We start from the raw sequence: 14683 nt of genomic DNA on the forward strand, positions 1-14683 counted from the left end.
AGGTGGTATAGATATAAATTGAGACTCATGGACATAGACAAAAGTGAAGTGATAACCAGGGGGAGGGGTTGGCCGAGGGCAGTAAAGAGGGACAAACACATGGCAGTGAAAAATGATTTGACTTTAGGAGATGGGCACGCAATACAATCAACATTTCAAATGCTATTAGAGATGGTCACCTGAATCTTATATACTCTCATTAATCAATATCACCTCATAAAATTTAATTTCTAAATAAGAAAAAAAATCAACATTTAACACACTGAAAAATGAATTTTTATTTAAAACTGTTATTTCCAAATAAATTCTTTTAATAGTATGGAAAACTATTCTGTTTCTTTTTTTTTTTAATATTTTATTTATTGATTTTTAGAGAGAGGGGGGAGAGAGAGAGAGAGAGGGAAAGAGAGAGAGAGAGAGAGAGAGAGAGAGAGAGAGAGAGAGGAGGAGCAGGAAGCATCAACTCCCATATGTGCCTTGACCAGGCAAGCCCAGGGTTTCGAACCGGCAACCTCAGTGTTCCAGGTCAACGCTTTATCCCACTGCGCCACCACAGGTCAGGCCTATTCTGTTTCTTTTTAAACTATTTCCCATTTAATTCAAACTCAAGCAAGGGCACAGTTTACTCTCTAGTCCTACCTTGATAAATAATCCTGTTAACGGCCAAAATGGTGAGCCTCTGCAGTCTCTGCACCAGCTCTGTTTCAGTCGCCTGTACGGGGTTCTCCTGGCTCATTCTCCGTTGCATCATCATATGAAGTTCATCACTTGCCACTGAACGCATTTTCATCAGAAGGGAGTCAGTTTGAGCAAGGGGAACTTTCTGAGGACCTTCAAATATATAACATCAAATGCCAGAGTTAACAGGATGAAGCAAATTATTTTTGCTGCAATTTTTTGAGTATCAGAGCATGAAAAGAACTTTATTTAATACAAGGTTAATTTAACAAAGGAAAGGTTGATTAAGAGAAAGTGATGTTTGAAGAAGTGCAACAGTACTTCTGATTTCAAAGTCCTAAATAAGAATTCTGAAGCTAGTGACCTAGCTATTGTCTGGCAAAATCTGAGTGCCCTGAAAAACTCTAAGAATTAGAAAGGTATATGTAAGTAGTTCAGAATATTTTGACAAAATATTTTCAAATACTGTTGCACTTCCTTGTATTCTAATCAATAGATTTTTAAAAGCACATTGTGTTTCAGTAAGAACATTACTATTTCTGGATAATTGCCACTGTTGAATTTTATACAGTAGTTTTGAGAAGTGCATATAACATAGTAGAAATCAGAGGAAGGTGAGATCAGAAAGATGAATATCGTTCCAGTGATTTGCTAGTAAGTGATTTGCTGCATATGTATCACTTGGAATTCAATCCCACAAAAGCATTTCCTGAGAAATGTTTCCTCAGATTAAACAGGTAGGATTGGCATTCAGCACCGTTACTGCACCTGCTCCAAGAGGTACCACACAGGGAGTGGATCCAGGAGAAAAGGAGAGGCATGTGTCTTGACTGAACGCACTGAAGGAGAAGGGTATCGGAAGCTGACCGTAAGAACAGAAGTGGCGTCTTGTTAGCTGAGCAACAGTGGAACCCTTCATTGGAATTGAACCTTTGTTTTAGATTATGAAAAAAATACATCAATTCCCATAAATAGCCTCTTACATATCACAAAATCTGATAAAGCTAATGACACCCTGCAAGATTTTAGGTATTTTCATATTATTTTAGATTGTCCAATATTTTAGGTAATCAGTTAATACATTTTGATGGGTATCTTCACTTTTGAGATAAAAAATGAAGCAAATAAAAATAAAAAATTCCTATCCGTGATATATTCAAGAATAATGTTGTCAAACTTTGTCCTTAGTTTAAGCAGATTCTTCCTAAGGTCTGTTTCTCTGACAGCGTTCATCTGTATAAGCAGCTGATGATACTAATTCTGAGGCACAGCCATGTGCTAAGCAAGGAAATGTTAAATCTTTTGCAATGTGTACTTGACAAAATAGGGATTTCAGGTCTCATGCTGTGAAGTCACACTGGGCTGCTGTAGCCCTAACTATACTTTTTTCTAAGCCTCAGTTTCCTCACCTGTAAGACATGGATTAGAAAGTAAAACAGAGCCACCCCACAGGCATATTCTGTCACTCTGTGACATTATACATGAAACATACACTGCTCACAAAAATTAGGGGATATATTTTTAAATTTATTTATTAAATTTAATGCAGTGACATTGATAAATCAGGGTACATATGTTGAGAGAAAACATCTCTAAATTATTTTGACATTTGATTGTGCTGTATACCCCCCCCCCAAAGCTAAATTGTCTTCTGTCACCTTCTATCTGGTTTTCTTTATGCCCCTCCCCTCCCCCAACCCCTCTCTCCTTCTTCACCCCCCACCCCTGTGCCATCACATTCTTGTTCATGTCTCAGAGTCTCATTTTTATATCCCTTCTATGTATGGATTCATATAGTTCTTAGTTTTTTTTCTGATGTACTTATTTCACTCCGTATAATGTTATCAAGGTCCATCCATGTTATTGTAAATGATCCGATGTCATCATTTCTTATGGCTGAGTAGTATTCCATAGTATATATGTACCAAAGCTTTTTAATCCACTCGTCCTCTGACGGACACTTGGGCTGTTTCCAGATCTTCGCTATTGTGAACAATGCTGCCATAAACATGGGGGTGCATTTCTCCTTTTGGAGCCGTTCTATGGTGTCCTTGGGGTATATTCCTAAAAGTGGGATAGCTGGGTCAAAAGGCAGTTTGATTTTCAGTTTTTTGAGGAATCTCCATACTGTTTTCCACAGTGGCTGCACCAGTCTGCATTCCCACCAGCAGTGCAGGAGGGTTCCCTTTTCTCCACATCCTCGCCAGCACTTATTCTGTGTTGTTTTGTTGATGAGTGCCATTCTGACTGGTGTGAGGTGATATCTAATTATGGTTTTAATTTGCATTTCTCTAATGATTAGTGATGTTGAGCATTTTTTCATATGCCTATTGGCCATCTGTATGTCCTCTTTGGAGAAGTGTCTATTCATCTCTTTTGCCCATTTTTGGATTGGACTGTTTGTCTTCCTGGTGTTGAGATTTACAAGTTCTTTATAAATTTTGGTTATTAACCCCTTATCAGACGTATTGTCAAATATGTTCTCCCATTGTGTAGTTTGTCTTTTTATTCTGTTCTTGTTGTCTTTAGCTGTACAAAAGCTTTTTAGTTTGATATAGTACCTTTGTTTATCCTGTCTTTTATTTCACTTCCCCGTGGAGATAAATCAGCAAATATATTGCTCCGAGAGATGTCAGAGAGCTTACTGCCTATGTTTTCTTCTAAGATGCTTATGGTTTCACGGCCTACATTTAAGTCTTTCATCCATTTTGAGTTTATTTTTGTGAGTGGTGTAAGCTGGTGATCTAGTTTCATTTTTTTGCAGGTAGCTGTCCAATTTTCCCAACACCATTTGTTAAAGAGGCTGTCTTTACTCCATTGTATTTCCTTACCTCCTTTGTCAAATATCAGTTGTCCATAGAGCTGTGGGTTTATTTCTGGGTTCTCTGTTCTGTTCCATTGATTTATATGCCTATTCTTATGCCAGTACCAGGCTGTTTTGAGTACAATGGCCTTGTAGTATAACTTGATATCAGGAAGTGTGATACCTCCCACTTTATTCTTCTTTTTTAAGATTGCTGAGGCTATTCGTGTTCTCTTTTGGTTCCATATAAATTTTTGGAATATGTGGTCTGTATCTTTGAAGTATGTCATTGGTATTTTAATTGGTATTGCATTGAATTTATAGATTCCTTTGGGTAATATAGACATTTTAATGATGTTTATTCTTCCTAACCATGAGCACGGTATATGCTTCCACTTGTTTGTATCTTCCTTGATTTCTGTTATCAATGCTTTGTAATTTTCCGAGTACAAGTCTTTAGTCTCCTTTAGTCTACTTTATTTTTTTGGTTGTAATTGTGAAGGGAATTGTTTCCTTAATTTCTCTTTCTGACTGTTCATTGTTGGTGTATAATAATGCCTCTGATTTCTGAGTATTGATTTTATATCCTGCCACTTTGCTGAATTCATTTATCAGGTCCAGTAGCTTTTTGACTGAGACTTTAGGGTTTTCTATATACAATATCATATCATCTGCAAATAATGATAGTTTTACTTCTTCTTTTCCAACTTGAATGCCTTTTATTTCTTCTTCTTGTCTGATTGCTGTGGCTAAGACTTCCAGGACTATGTTAAATAAGAGTGGTGAAAGGGGGCACCCCTGCCTTGTTCCTGATCTTAAGGGGATTGCTGTTCATTTTTTCCCATTGAGTATGATGTTGGCTGTGGGTTTCTCATAGATGGCTTTTATCATGTTGAGGTATGTTCCCTGTATTCCCCCTTGCTGAGAGTTTTGATCATGAATGGGTGCTGGATTTTATGAAATGCTTTTTCTGCATCTATTGAAATTATCATATGGTTTTTCTCCTTCTTTTTGTTTATGTGATGAATCACATTGATTGATCTACAAATATTGTACCAGCCTTGCCTCCCCAGAATAAATCCCACTTGATCACGGTGTATGATTTCTTCCATATATTGTTGGATCCGGTTTGCTAATATTTTGTTGAGGATTTTAGCATCTGTATTCATGAGAGATATTGGCCTATAATTTTCTTTCTTTGTGTTGTCTTTGCCTGGTTTTGGAATCAGAATTATGCTCGCCTCATAAAAGGAGCTTGGAAGTCTTCCTTCCTCTTGAATTTTTTGAAATAGTTTGAGAAGGATAGTAGTTCTTCTTTGAATATTTGGTAGAATTCCGTTGTGAAGCCATCGGGCCCCGGACTTTTCTTTGTTGGGAGTTTTTTGATAACTGTTTCGATCTCATTTGTTGTAATCGGTCTGTTTAGGTTTTCTGATTCTTCCAGATTGATTTTTGGAAGATTGTATGTTTCAAGGAATTTATCCATTTCATCTAGGTTGTCTAGTTTTTTGGCATACAGTTCTTCATAGTATTTTCTTACAATATTTTGTATTTCTGTTGTGTCAGTTGTTATTTCTCCTCTCTCATTTCTAATTTTATTTGAGTCCTCTCTCTCTTTTTCTTGGTGAGTCTAGTTAAAGGTTCATCAATCTTGTTTACCTTTTCAAAGAACCAGCTCCTAGTTTCATTGATCCTCTGTATTGTTTCTTTAGCCTCTATGTCATTTATTTCTGCTCTGATCTTTATTATTTCCTTCCTTCTACTACATTTGGGCTTTACTTGCTGTTCTTTTTCTAGTTCTTTTAGATGCAGGGTTGTTTATTTGAGCTTTTTCTAGCTTCTGAAAGTTGCCTGTAGTGCTATGAACTTCCCTCTCAGCACTGCTTTCGCTGTGTCCCATAAATTTTGAGTTGTTTTATGCTCATTGTCATTCGTTTCTAGAAATTTTTTTATTTCTTCTTTGATCTCATTCTTAATCCATTCATTATTTAACAACCTGCTATTTAGTTTCCATGTGTTTGAGAATTTTTGAGCTTTTCTGTTGTGATTCATTTCTAGTTTCATGCCGTTGTGATCAGAGAAAGTCCTTGATATGATTTCAGTCTTCTTAAATTTGTTGAGAGCACTTTTGTGCCCTAACATGTGGTCTATCCTAGAGAATGTACCATGAGCACTTGAAAAGAATGTATATTCTGCTGCTTTAGGGTGAAAGATTCTGAAGATATCTATTAAATCGAGTTGATCTAGTGTATCCAATAAGTCTGCTGTTTCTTTATTAATTTTCTTTCTTGAGGATCTATCTAGTGATGTTAGTGGGGTATTGAAATCCCCTACTACTATAGTATTGCTGTTGATCTCGCCCTTTAAATCCATCGAAGTCTGCTTTATATATTTGGGTGCTCCTATATTAGGTGCATAGATATTTATAATAGTTATATCTTCCTGTTGGATTACTCCCTTTATCATTATGTAGTGGCCTTCTTTATCTCTTACTATATCCTTTGTTTTAAAGTCCAATTTGTCTGATATAAGTATTGCTCCTCCAGCTTTTTTTTCATTTCCGTTTGCATGAAATGTTTTTTTCCATCCTTTTACCTTCAATCTATGTGTGTCTTTTGTTCTAAGGTGTGTCTCTTGTAGACAACATATGTATGGGTCCTGTTTTCTTATCCACGCAGCTACCCTATGTCTTTTGATTGGATCATTTAATCCATTTACATTTAAGGTTATTATTGATATATAGTTGTTTATTGCCATTTTCTTCTTTAAAGGTGTATTCCTTTTTTGCTATATTCTTTTCCCACTTTGATCTGTTTACAACAGGCCCCTTAACATTTCCTGCAGCACTGGTTTGGTTGTAATGAATTCTTTGAGTTGTTTTTTGTCTGGGAAGCTTTTTATTTCTCCTTCGATTTTAAACGATAGCCTTGCTGGATAAAGTAGTCTTGGTTGTAGGATCTTGTTCTGCATTACTTTGAATATTTCTTGCCATTCCCTTCTGGCCTCAAGTGTTTCTGTTGAGAAGTCAGATGTCATCCTTATAGGGGCTCCTTTGTAGGTGATAACTTTTTTTTCTCTTGCAGCTTTTAATATTTTCTCTTTATTGCGTAGCTTTGGTATTTTAATTATGATGTGTCTTAGTGTAGGTTTCTTTGGGTTTCTCTTTAATGGAGTCCTCTGTGCTTCTTGGACTTGTGAGAGTTTCTCTTGCATTAATTTAGGGAAGTTTTCAGCTATGATATGATTGAACAAAGTCTCTATCCCTTGTTCTTTTTCTTCTTCTTCAGGAACGCCTATGATGCGGATGTTATTTCTCTTCATGTTGTCACAGAGCTAAGAGTTTCCTCTGACTTTTTGAGTCTCTTTTCTCTTTTCTTCTCTGCTTTCATGCCTTCATTCCAGTTGTCCTCTAACTTGCTGATTCAATCCTCTGCTCTATCTATCCTGTTTTTAATTCCTTCCATTGTGGTCTTTATTTCTGATATTGTATTTGTCATCTCCGACTGATTCTTTTTTATACTTGCTATTTCTTTATTTAGGTGTTCATAATGACCATCCATTGTTGTTCTAAGATCCCTAAGCATCCTTACAATCATTATTTTGAACTCCGCATCTGGAAGTTTGATTATTTCCATATCACTCAGTTCATCTCTTGAAGGTGTCTTCTGTGGTTTCATTTGGATTGCACTTCTTTGTCTTCTCATCATCTGTTTTTGGGTGTTTTATTTGTAGAGTTGGTTGAATCTAGGCTTGGTGTTGTCTGCCTCCAGTTTTCAGTTGTGTTATTTCTAGGTCTTCTTGGATTGGTATCAGCTGTTATCTGTAATCCACTTTCGGATTTAGGCAGCTTTGAAGTCTTGATTTGTTTGTTTTCTTAACAGGTGATAGTCTTGTTTACTGATCTCAGCAGGGGGCTTCCTTGAAACTGTATCCAGGAATGCGATGGGTGTAACCTGAGACTCTGAAGGCCTCTTTAGCCAGCTAATCTCACTGGGGGCAGGGTGTTTTCTCAGCTTCAGTAGGGGGAGGTTTATCTCAGATCTCCATGGAGACCTGAGTTACTGCCCCTCCTCCCCACTTCTTGTTTTCAGCTGTGTCTTGTTGCGCTGATTGGAGCTGGATAGATGTATGGAGATCTCTGATCCGGAAGCACTTCAGCTCTGTTTTGTGAAAGGTTCAGTCCCTCCCCTAGCTATGGCTGCCTCCAGCATGGATGAGTCAGCTTTTTTAGTTCGTTTCCTGCATTCCTTAGCCCCTCACAGTCTGTCCATCTCTTTCCTTTCCACTTGGGGGATAAGCTGGTCTTTTCAACACACCTCACTCCCTGGTCGCCAGGCAAGTGGCTGTGAACAGTAGTTTCTGCTCTTTTCCCTGTGTGAGATTCCCTCTGGGCTCTCAGCCTCACCCCCCCCTTCTGTTCCTGTAAGCAGAGGAGATTCAGGTGCTCCCTACCAGGATTGTTGTGGCTTCTTCTTTGCTCCTTGGTTTTTGAGAGCTGTTTTGCAGTTCAGAGTTGGTTTTTCATGCTGATTTTTCCTAAATTGATTTGTATTCCAGTTTGGTGGTGAGAGCTGGGCGTCTGTGCGTCCGCCTACTCCGCTGCCATCTTTTTCCCAACCGACAGGGTTATTTTTCAAGAGACAAACTTTTCAGCATCATTTTCAAAGACACCATGTGGCAAGAGCAAATTAGGGGATATTTTACCGCTTCATATTCATTTTGAAATATCCCCTAATTCTGCTCACAAAAATTAGGGGATATTTTATTGTTTCACAGTCATTTTGAAATAACCACTAAGTTTTGTGAGTAGTATATTTGTTCACAGGCTTATGGACCATTTTCTCCAGTAAAATGTAAGTTCCATGAGAACAGAAAAAATGATAATTGGTACATGGCGGGTGCTCAATAAATATTGTTGATGGCTGAAAGAGGTAGTTCAGTTAATTAAATTAAAAAATGGCCATGCCAACCTGTGATGGTGCAGTGGATAAAGCACTGACCTGGAACGTTGAAGTCTCCAGTTCAAAACCCTGGGCTTGCCAGGTCAAGGCACATATGGGAGTCCATGCTTCCTGATCCTCCCCCCTTGTGTCTCCCTTCTCTTTCTTTCCTCTCTCAAATGAATAAATAAGATCTTTAAAAAAAATTAAAAATAAATAAAAATGCAAGTTTATCTTAAAAAAAAAAATGGCCATAAGAAACAATGCCAATCTCATGCAGAGAATCAAAAGACGAGTATACAACATAATAAACAGTTCAAATGCTATAGAAACATTCATCTGAAACCTATGTACTCTTACTAATCAATATCACCCTATTAAATTTTAATTTTTCTAAATGAAATTTTAAAAAGTGGTTAAAATTAATAGTTATTAATGGTTGAAATATAAAGGAAATTTATACAACATATATATACACACATATTGCTACCCTGTTGATAATAGCAAAAACAAAAAGTAAAAAAAAATACCTTTGTTAAATGAATGGGTCAAAGAAGAAATAAGTGCAGAGATCAAAAGATATATACAGACAAATGAAAATGACAATACGGCATATCAGAATCTATGGGATGCAGCAAAAGCAGTGATAAGAGGGAAGTTCATATCACTTCAGGCATATATGAACAAACAAGAGAGAGCCCAAGTGAACCACTTAACTTCACACCTTAAGGAACTAGAAAAAGAAGAACAAAGACAACTCAAAACCAGCCGAAGAAAGGAGGTAATAAAAATCAGAGCAGAAATAAATGAAATAGAGAACAGAAAAATTATAGAAAAAATTAACAGAACAAGGAGCTGGTTCTTTGAAAAGATGAACAAAATTGACAAGCCCTTGGCAAGACTTACCAAGGAAAAAAGAGAAAGAACTCATATAAACAAAATCCAAAATGAAAGAGGAGAAATCACCACGGACACCGTAGATATACAAAGAATTATTGTAGAATACTATGAAAAACTTTATGCCACTAAATTCAACAACCCAGAAGAAATGGATAAATTCCTAGAACAATACAACCTTCCTAGACTGAGTCAAGAAGAAGCAGAAAGCCTAAACAGACCTATCAGTAGAGAAGAAATAGAAAAAAACATTAAAAACCTCCCCAAAAATAAAAGTCCAGGCCCTGATGGCTATACCAGCGAATTTTATCAAACATTCAAAGAAGACTTGGTTCCTATTCTACTGAAAGTCTTCCAAAAAATTGAAGAAGAAGCAATACTTCCAAACACATTTTATGAGGCCAACATAACTCTCATACCAAAACCAGGCATGGATGGCACAAAAAAAGAAAACTACAGACCAACATCTCTAATGAATACAGATGCTAAAATACTAAACAAAATACTAGCAAATCGAATACAACAACATATTAAAAAAATAATACATCATGATCAAGTGGGATTCATCCCAGAATCTCAAGGATGGTTCAACGTACGTAAAATGGTTAACGTAATACACCATATCAATAAAACAAAGAACAAAAACCACATGATCTTATCAATAGATGCAGAAAAGTCTTTCGATAAAATACAACACAATTTAATGTTTAAGACTCTCAACAAAATGGGTATAGAAGGAAAATATCTCAACATGATAAAGGCCAATATGATAAACCATCAGCTAACATCATATTAAATGGCACTAAACTGAACTGAAGGCTTTCCCCCTTAAATCAGGAACAAGACAGAGTTGTCCACTCTCTCCACTCTTTTTTTTTTTTTTTTTGTATTTTTCTGAAGCTGGAAACGGGGAGAGACAGTCAGACAGACTCCCGCACGCGCCCGACTGGGATCCACCTGGCACGCCCACCAAGGGCGACGCTCTGCCCACCAGGGGGCGATGCTCTGCCCCTCCGGGGTGTTGCTCTGCCGAGACCAGAGCCACTCTAGCGCCTGGGGCAGATGCCAAGGAGCCATCCCCAGCGCCCGGGCCATCTTTGCTCCAATGGAGCCTTGGTTGCGGGAGGGGAAGAGAGAGACAGAGAGGAAGGAGGGGGGGTGGGGGGTGGAGAAGCAAATGGGCGCTTCTCCTATGTGCCCTGGCCGGTAATCAAACCCGGGTCCCCCACACGCCAGGCCGATGGCTCTACCGCTGAGCCAACTGGCCAGGGCCTCTCCACTCTTATTTAATGTGGTACTAGAGGTTCTAGCCAGAGCAATCAGACAAGACAAAGAAATAAAAGGCATCCATATCGGAAAAGAAGAAGTAAAGGTATCACTTTTTGCAGATGATATGATCCTATACATTGAAAACCCCAAAGAACCCACAAAAAGACTACTAGAAACAATAAGCCAATACAGTAAGGTCGCAGGATACAAAATTAACATACAGAAGTCAATAGCCTTTCTATATGCCAACAATGAAACAATTGAGAACGAACTCAAAAGAATAACCCCCTTCACGATTGCAACAAAAAAAATAAAATACTTAGGAATAAACATAACAAAGAATGTAATGGACTTATATAATGAAAACTATAAATCATTGTTAAGGGAAATCGAAAAAGACATAATGAGATGGAAGAATATACCTTGTTCTTGGTTAGGAAGAATAAATATAATCAAGATGGCCATATTACCCAAAGCAATTTATAAATTTAATGCAATTCCCATCAAAATTTCAATGACATTTTTTAAAGAAATAGAGCAAAAAATCATCAGATTTATATGGAACTATAAAAAATCCCGAATAGCCAAAGCAATCCTAAAGAAAAAGAACGAAGCTGGGGGCATTACAATACCTGACTTCAAACTCTATTATAGGGCCATGACAATCAAAACAGCATGGTATTGGCAGAAAAATAGACACTCAGACCAATGGAACAGAATAGAAAGTCCAGAAATAAAACCACATATATATATAGTCAAATAATTTTTGATAAGGGGGCCAACAACACACAATGGAGAAAAGAAAGCCTCTTCAATAAATGGTGCTGGGAAAACTGGAAAGCCACATGCAAAAGAATGAAACTGGACTACAGTTTGTCCCCCTGTACTAAAATTAACTCAAAATGGATCAAAGATCTAAACATAAGACCTGAAACAATTAAGTACATAGAAGAAGACATAGGTACTCAACTCATGGACCTGGGTTTTAAAGAGCATTTTATGAATTTGACTCCAAAGGCAAGAGAAGTGAAGGCAAAAATTAATGAATGGGACTACATCAGACTAAGAAGTTTTTGCGCAGCAAGAGAAACTGATAACAAAATAAACAGACAGCCAACTAAATGGGAAATGATATTTTCAAACAACAGCTCAGATAAGGGCCTAATATCCAAAATATACAAAGAACTCAAAAAACTCAACAACAAACAAACAAACAATCCAATAAAAAAATGGGAAGAGGACATGAACAGACACTTCTCCCAGGAAGAAATACAAATGGCCAACAGATATATGAAAAGATGCTCATCTTCTTTAGCTATTAGAGAAATGCAAATCAAAACTGCAATGAGATACCACCTCACACCTGTTAGATTAGCTATTATTAACAAGACAGGGAATAGCAAATGTTGGAGAGGCTGTGGAGAAAAAGGAACCCTCATACACTGTTGGTGGGAATGTAAAGTAGTACAACCATTATGGAAGAAAGTATGGTGGTTCCTCAAAAAACTGAAAATAGAACTACCTTATGACCCAGCAATCCCTCTACTGGGTATATACCCCCAAAACTCAGAAACACTGATACGTAAAGACACATGCAGCCCCATGTTCATTGCAGCATTGTTCACAGTGGCCAGGACATGGAAACAACCAAAAAGCCCTTCAATAGATGCCTGGATAAAGAAGAAGTGGCACATATACACTATGGAATACTACTCAGCCATAAGAAATGATGACATCGGATCATTTACAGCAAAATGGTGGGATCTTGATAACATGATACGAAGTGAAATAAGTAAATCAGAAAAAACCAGGAACTGCATTATTCCATATGTAGGTGGGATATAAAAGTGAAACTAAGAGACATTGATAAGAGTGTGGTGGTTACAAGGGGTGGGGGGAAAGGGAGAGGGAAAGGGGGAGGGGGAGGGGCACAAAGAAAACTAGATAGAAGGTGACAGAGGACAATCTGACTTTGGGTGATGGGTGTGCAACATAATTGAATGACAAGATAACCTGGACTTGTTATCTTTGAATATATGTATCCTGATTTATTGATGTCGCTCCATTAAAAAAATAAAATTATTTAAATAAAAAAAATACCTTTGTTTATTGATAAAGGTTAGAAAAAATCATGACAAAACATAACAGGTTATTATGCATTCATAAAATATAAAAAATATTTGTAGTATATTAAAAGATGTCTATAATATATTAATTAGAAACAGAAGTCATTTTACAAACAAGAGTATCATACCACTGAGGCAAAATTACACTTTCCCTTATTTAATCTCTATACCAAAGATAAATAGGCCACATAGAGGATGAGGAACTGATGCCTGGTTCACTGGGCAATAGGTTGGCCCCAGGGCTGCTGAGCTCAAGAATGGTGCCCGTGAGTCAGACTTCAACGAGATCATCATGTAGTAAAGCGCACCTGACTCCCCTGAGCGTGAGACTGACGTGGAGACGTGATGAAGTATGTGGAGGGAACTCGGCCTGACCATGTATAACCTGGTTCCCAGTCTGAGTGATCTGTGTGAGATCAAAGAACGTGGTGCGGCCCTAACAGAAGCTGCAGCTGCTGGCAGTGTAGTGGGAGGTGTCACTTGTCCCAGCAGTTTTCAATAAATGCTAAATGAGTCTATTTAGAGAAGAGCCACTCCACACTAGTGAGCTTGTTTTAAATCTTTGCAGGAACAGGAAATCATCTCCATGATATAAACAACAGCAGTAGAAATCCCTTAGTCACTTTCATATCATGAACAAAAGACTTGGTAGCTTTAAGGTCACACTGCCCAGAGCAAAGAGGCTTCAGTGTTTGGATTTGTACCCACTGTACAATGCCAACATACTTTTGATAGTAATTTTCAACTAACAGTGAACAAACAGAAAATAGTCTTTCTCACATACATTTGTAAAACAACATGGAAAGATTTAAACAGCAATGAATTAAAACATGTAAGGTGGCATTTTGTGACTAGATTCAGACATTTTAATTAAGGTCGTATTTAAAACAGGAAAACATCTTGACATAGACTTGAAAAGATAGGTCCTAGAGATCTGACAGAACTGGTTTGACTGATGCAACTGGTGTAGGACTCAGGGAAGTGTAGGTTAAGTGATGGGACTGGTGTAGGACACAGGGAAGTGTAGGTGTGAGTGATGGGGCTGATGTAGGACACAGGGAAGTGTAGGTGTGAGTGATGGGCCTGGTGTAGGACACAGGGAAGTGTAGGTGTGAGTGATGGGGCTGGTGTAGGACACAGGGAAGTGTAGGTGTGAGTGACGGGGCTGGTGCAGGACACAGGGAAGTGTAGGTGTGAGTGATAGGGCTGGTATAGGACATAGGGAAGAGTGTAGGTGTGAGTGACAGGACTGGTGTAGGACACAGGGAAGAGTGTAGGTGTGAGTGATGGGACTGGTGTAGGACATAGGGAAGAGTGTAGGTGTGAGTGATAGGACTGGTGTAAGACACAGGGAAGTGTAGGTGTGAGTGACAGGGCTGGTGTAGGACACAGGGAAGAGTGTAGGTGTGAGTGATAGGACTGGTGTAAGACACAGGGAAGTGTAGGTGTGAGTGACAGGACTGGTGTAGGACACAGGGAAGTGTAGGTGTGAGTGACGGGGCTGGTGTAGGACACAGGGAAGAGTGTAGGTGTGAGTGACGGGGCTGGTGTAGGACACTGGGGAGAGTGTAGGTGTGAGTGATGGGGCTGGTGTAGGACACAGGGAAGTGTAGGTGTGAGTGACGGGGCTGGTGTAGGACACAGGGAAGAGTGTAGGTGTGAGTGATGGGGCTGGTGTAGGACACGGAAGTGTAGGTGTGAGTGATGGGGCTGGTGTAGGACACAGGGAAGAGTGTAGGTGTGAGTGACAGGACTGGTGTAAGACACAGGGAAGAGTGTAGGTGTGAGTGATGGGACTGGTGTAGGACACTGGGGAGAGTGTAGGTGTGAGTGATGGGGCTGGTGTAGGACACAGGGAAGTGTAGGTGTGAGTGACGGGGCTGGTGTAGGACACAGGGAAGAGTGTAGGTGTGAGTGACGGGGCTGGTGTAGGACACGGAAGTGTAGGTGTGAGTGATGGGGCTGGTGTA

The 14683-nt window shown here is 38.7% G+C and overlaps 1 protein-coding gene across 3 annotated transcripts in view; it reads right to left on the reverse strand.

The window, feature by feature from the left end:
- LYST (lysosomal trafficking regulator) overlaps positions 1-14683 on the reverse strand; it is a 249598-nt gene that overhangs the window by 110012 nt on the left and 124903 nt on the right. For 2 of the 3 annotated variants that reach the window (XM_066382706.1, XM_066382715.1), the window contains exons 28-29: positions 1447-1608; positions 640-831 (exon numbers count right to left, since the gene is read on the reverse strand). In XM_066382706.1, coding sequence (XP_066238803.1) covers positions 640-831; positions 1447-1608 — 354 coding nt within the window. The remainder of the gene's footprint in view (positions 1-639; positions 832-1446; positions 1609-14683) is intronic. The other variant, XM_066382725.1, reaches the window with a different exon arrangement.

The sequence above is a fragment of the Saccopteryx leptura genome, chromosome 1 (assembly GCF_036850995.1).
Source record: "Saccopteryx leptura isolate mSacLep1 chromosome 1, mSacLep1_pri_phased_curated, whole genome shotgun sequence".
NCBI classification, from domain to species: domain Eukaryota; kingdom Metazoa; phylum Chordata; class Mammalia; order Chiroptera; family Emballonuridae; genus Saccopteryx; species Saccopteryx leptura.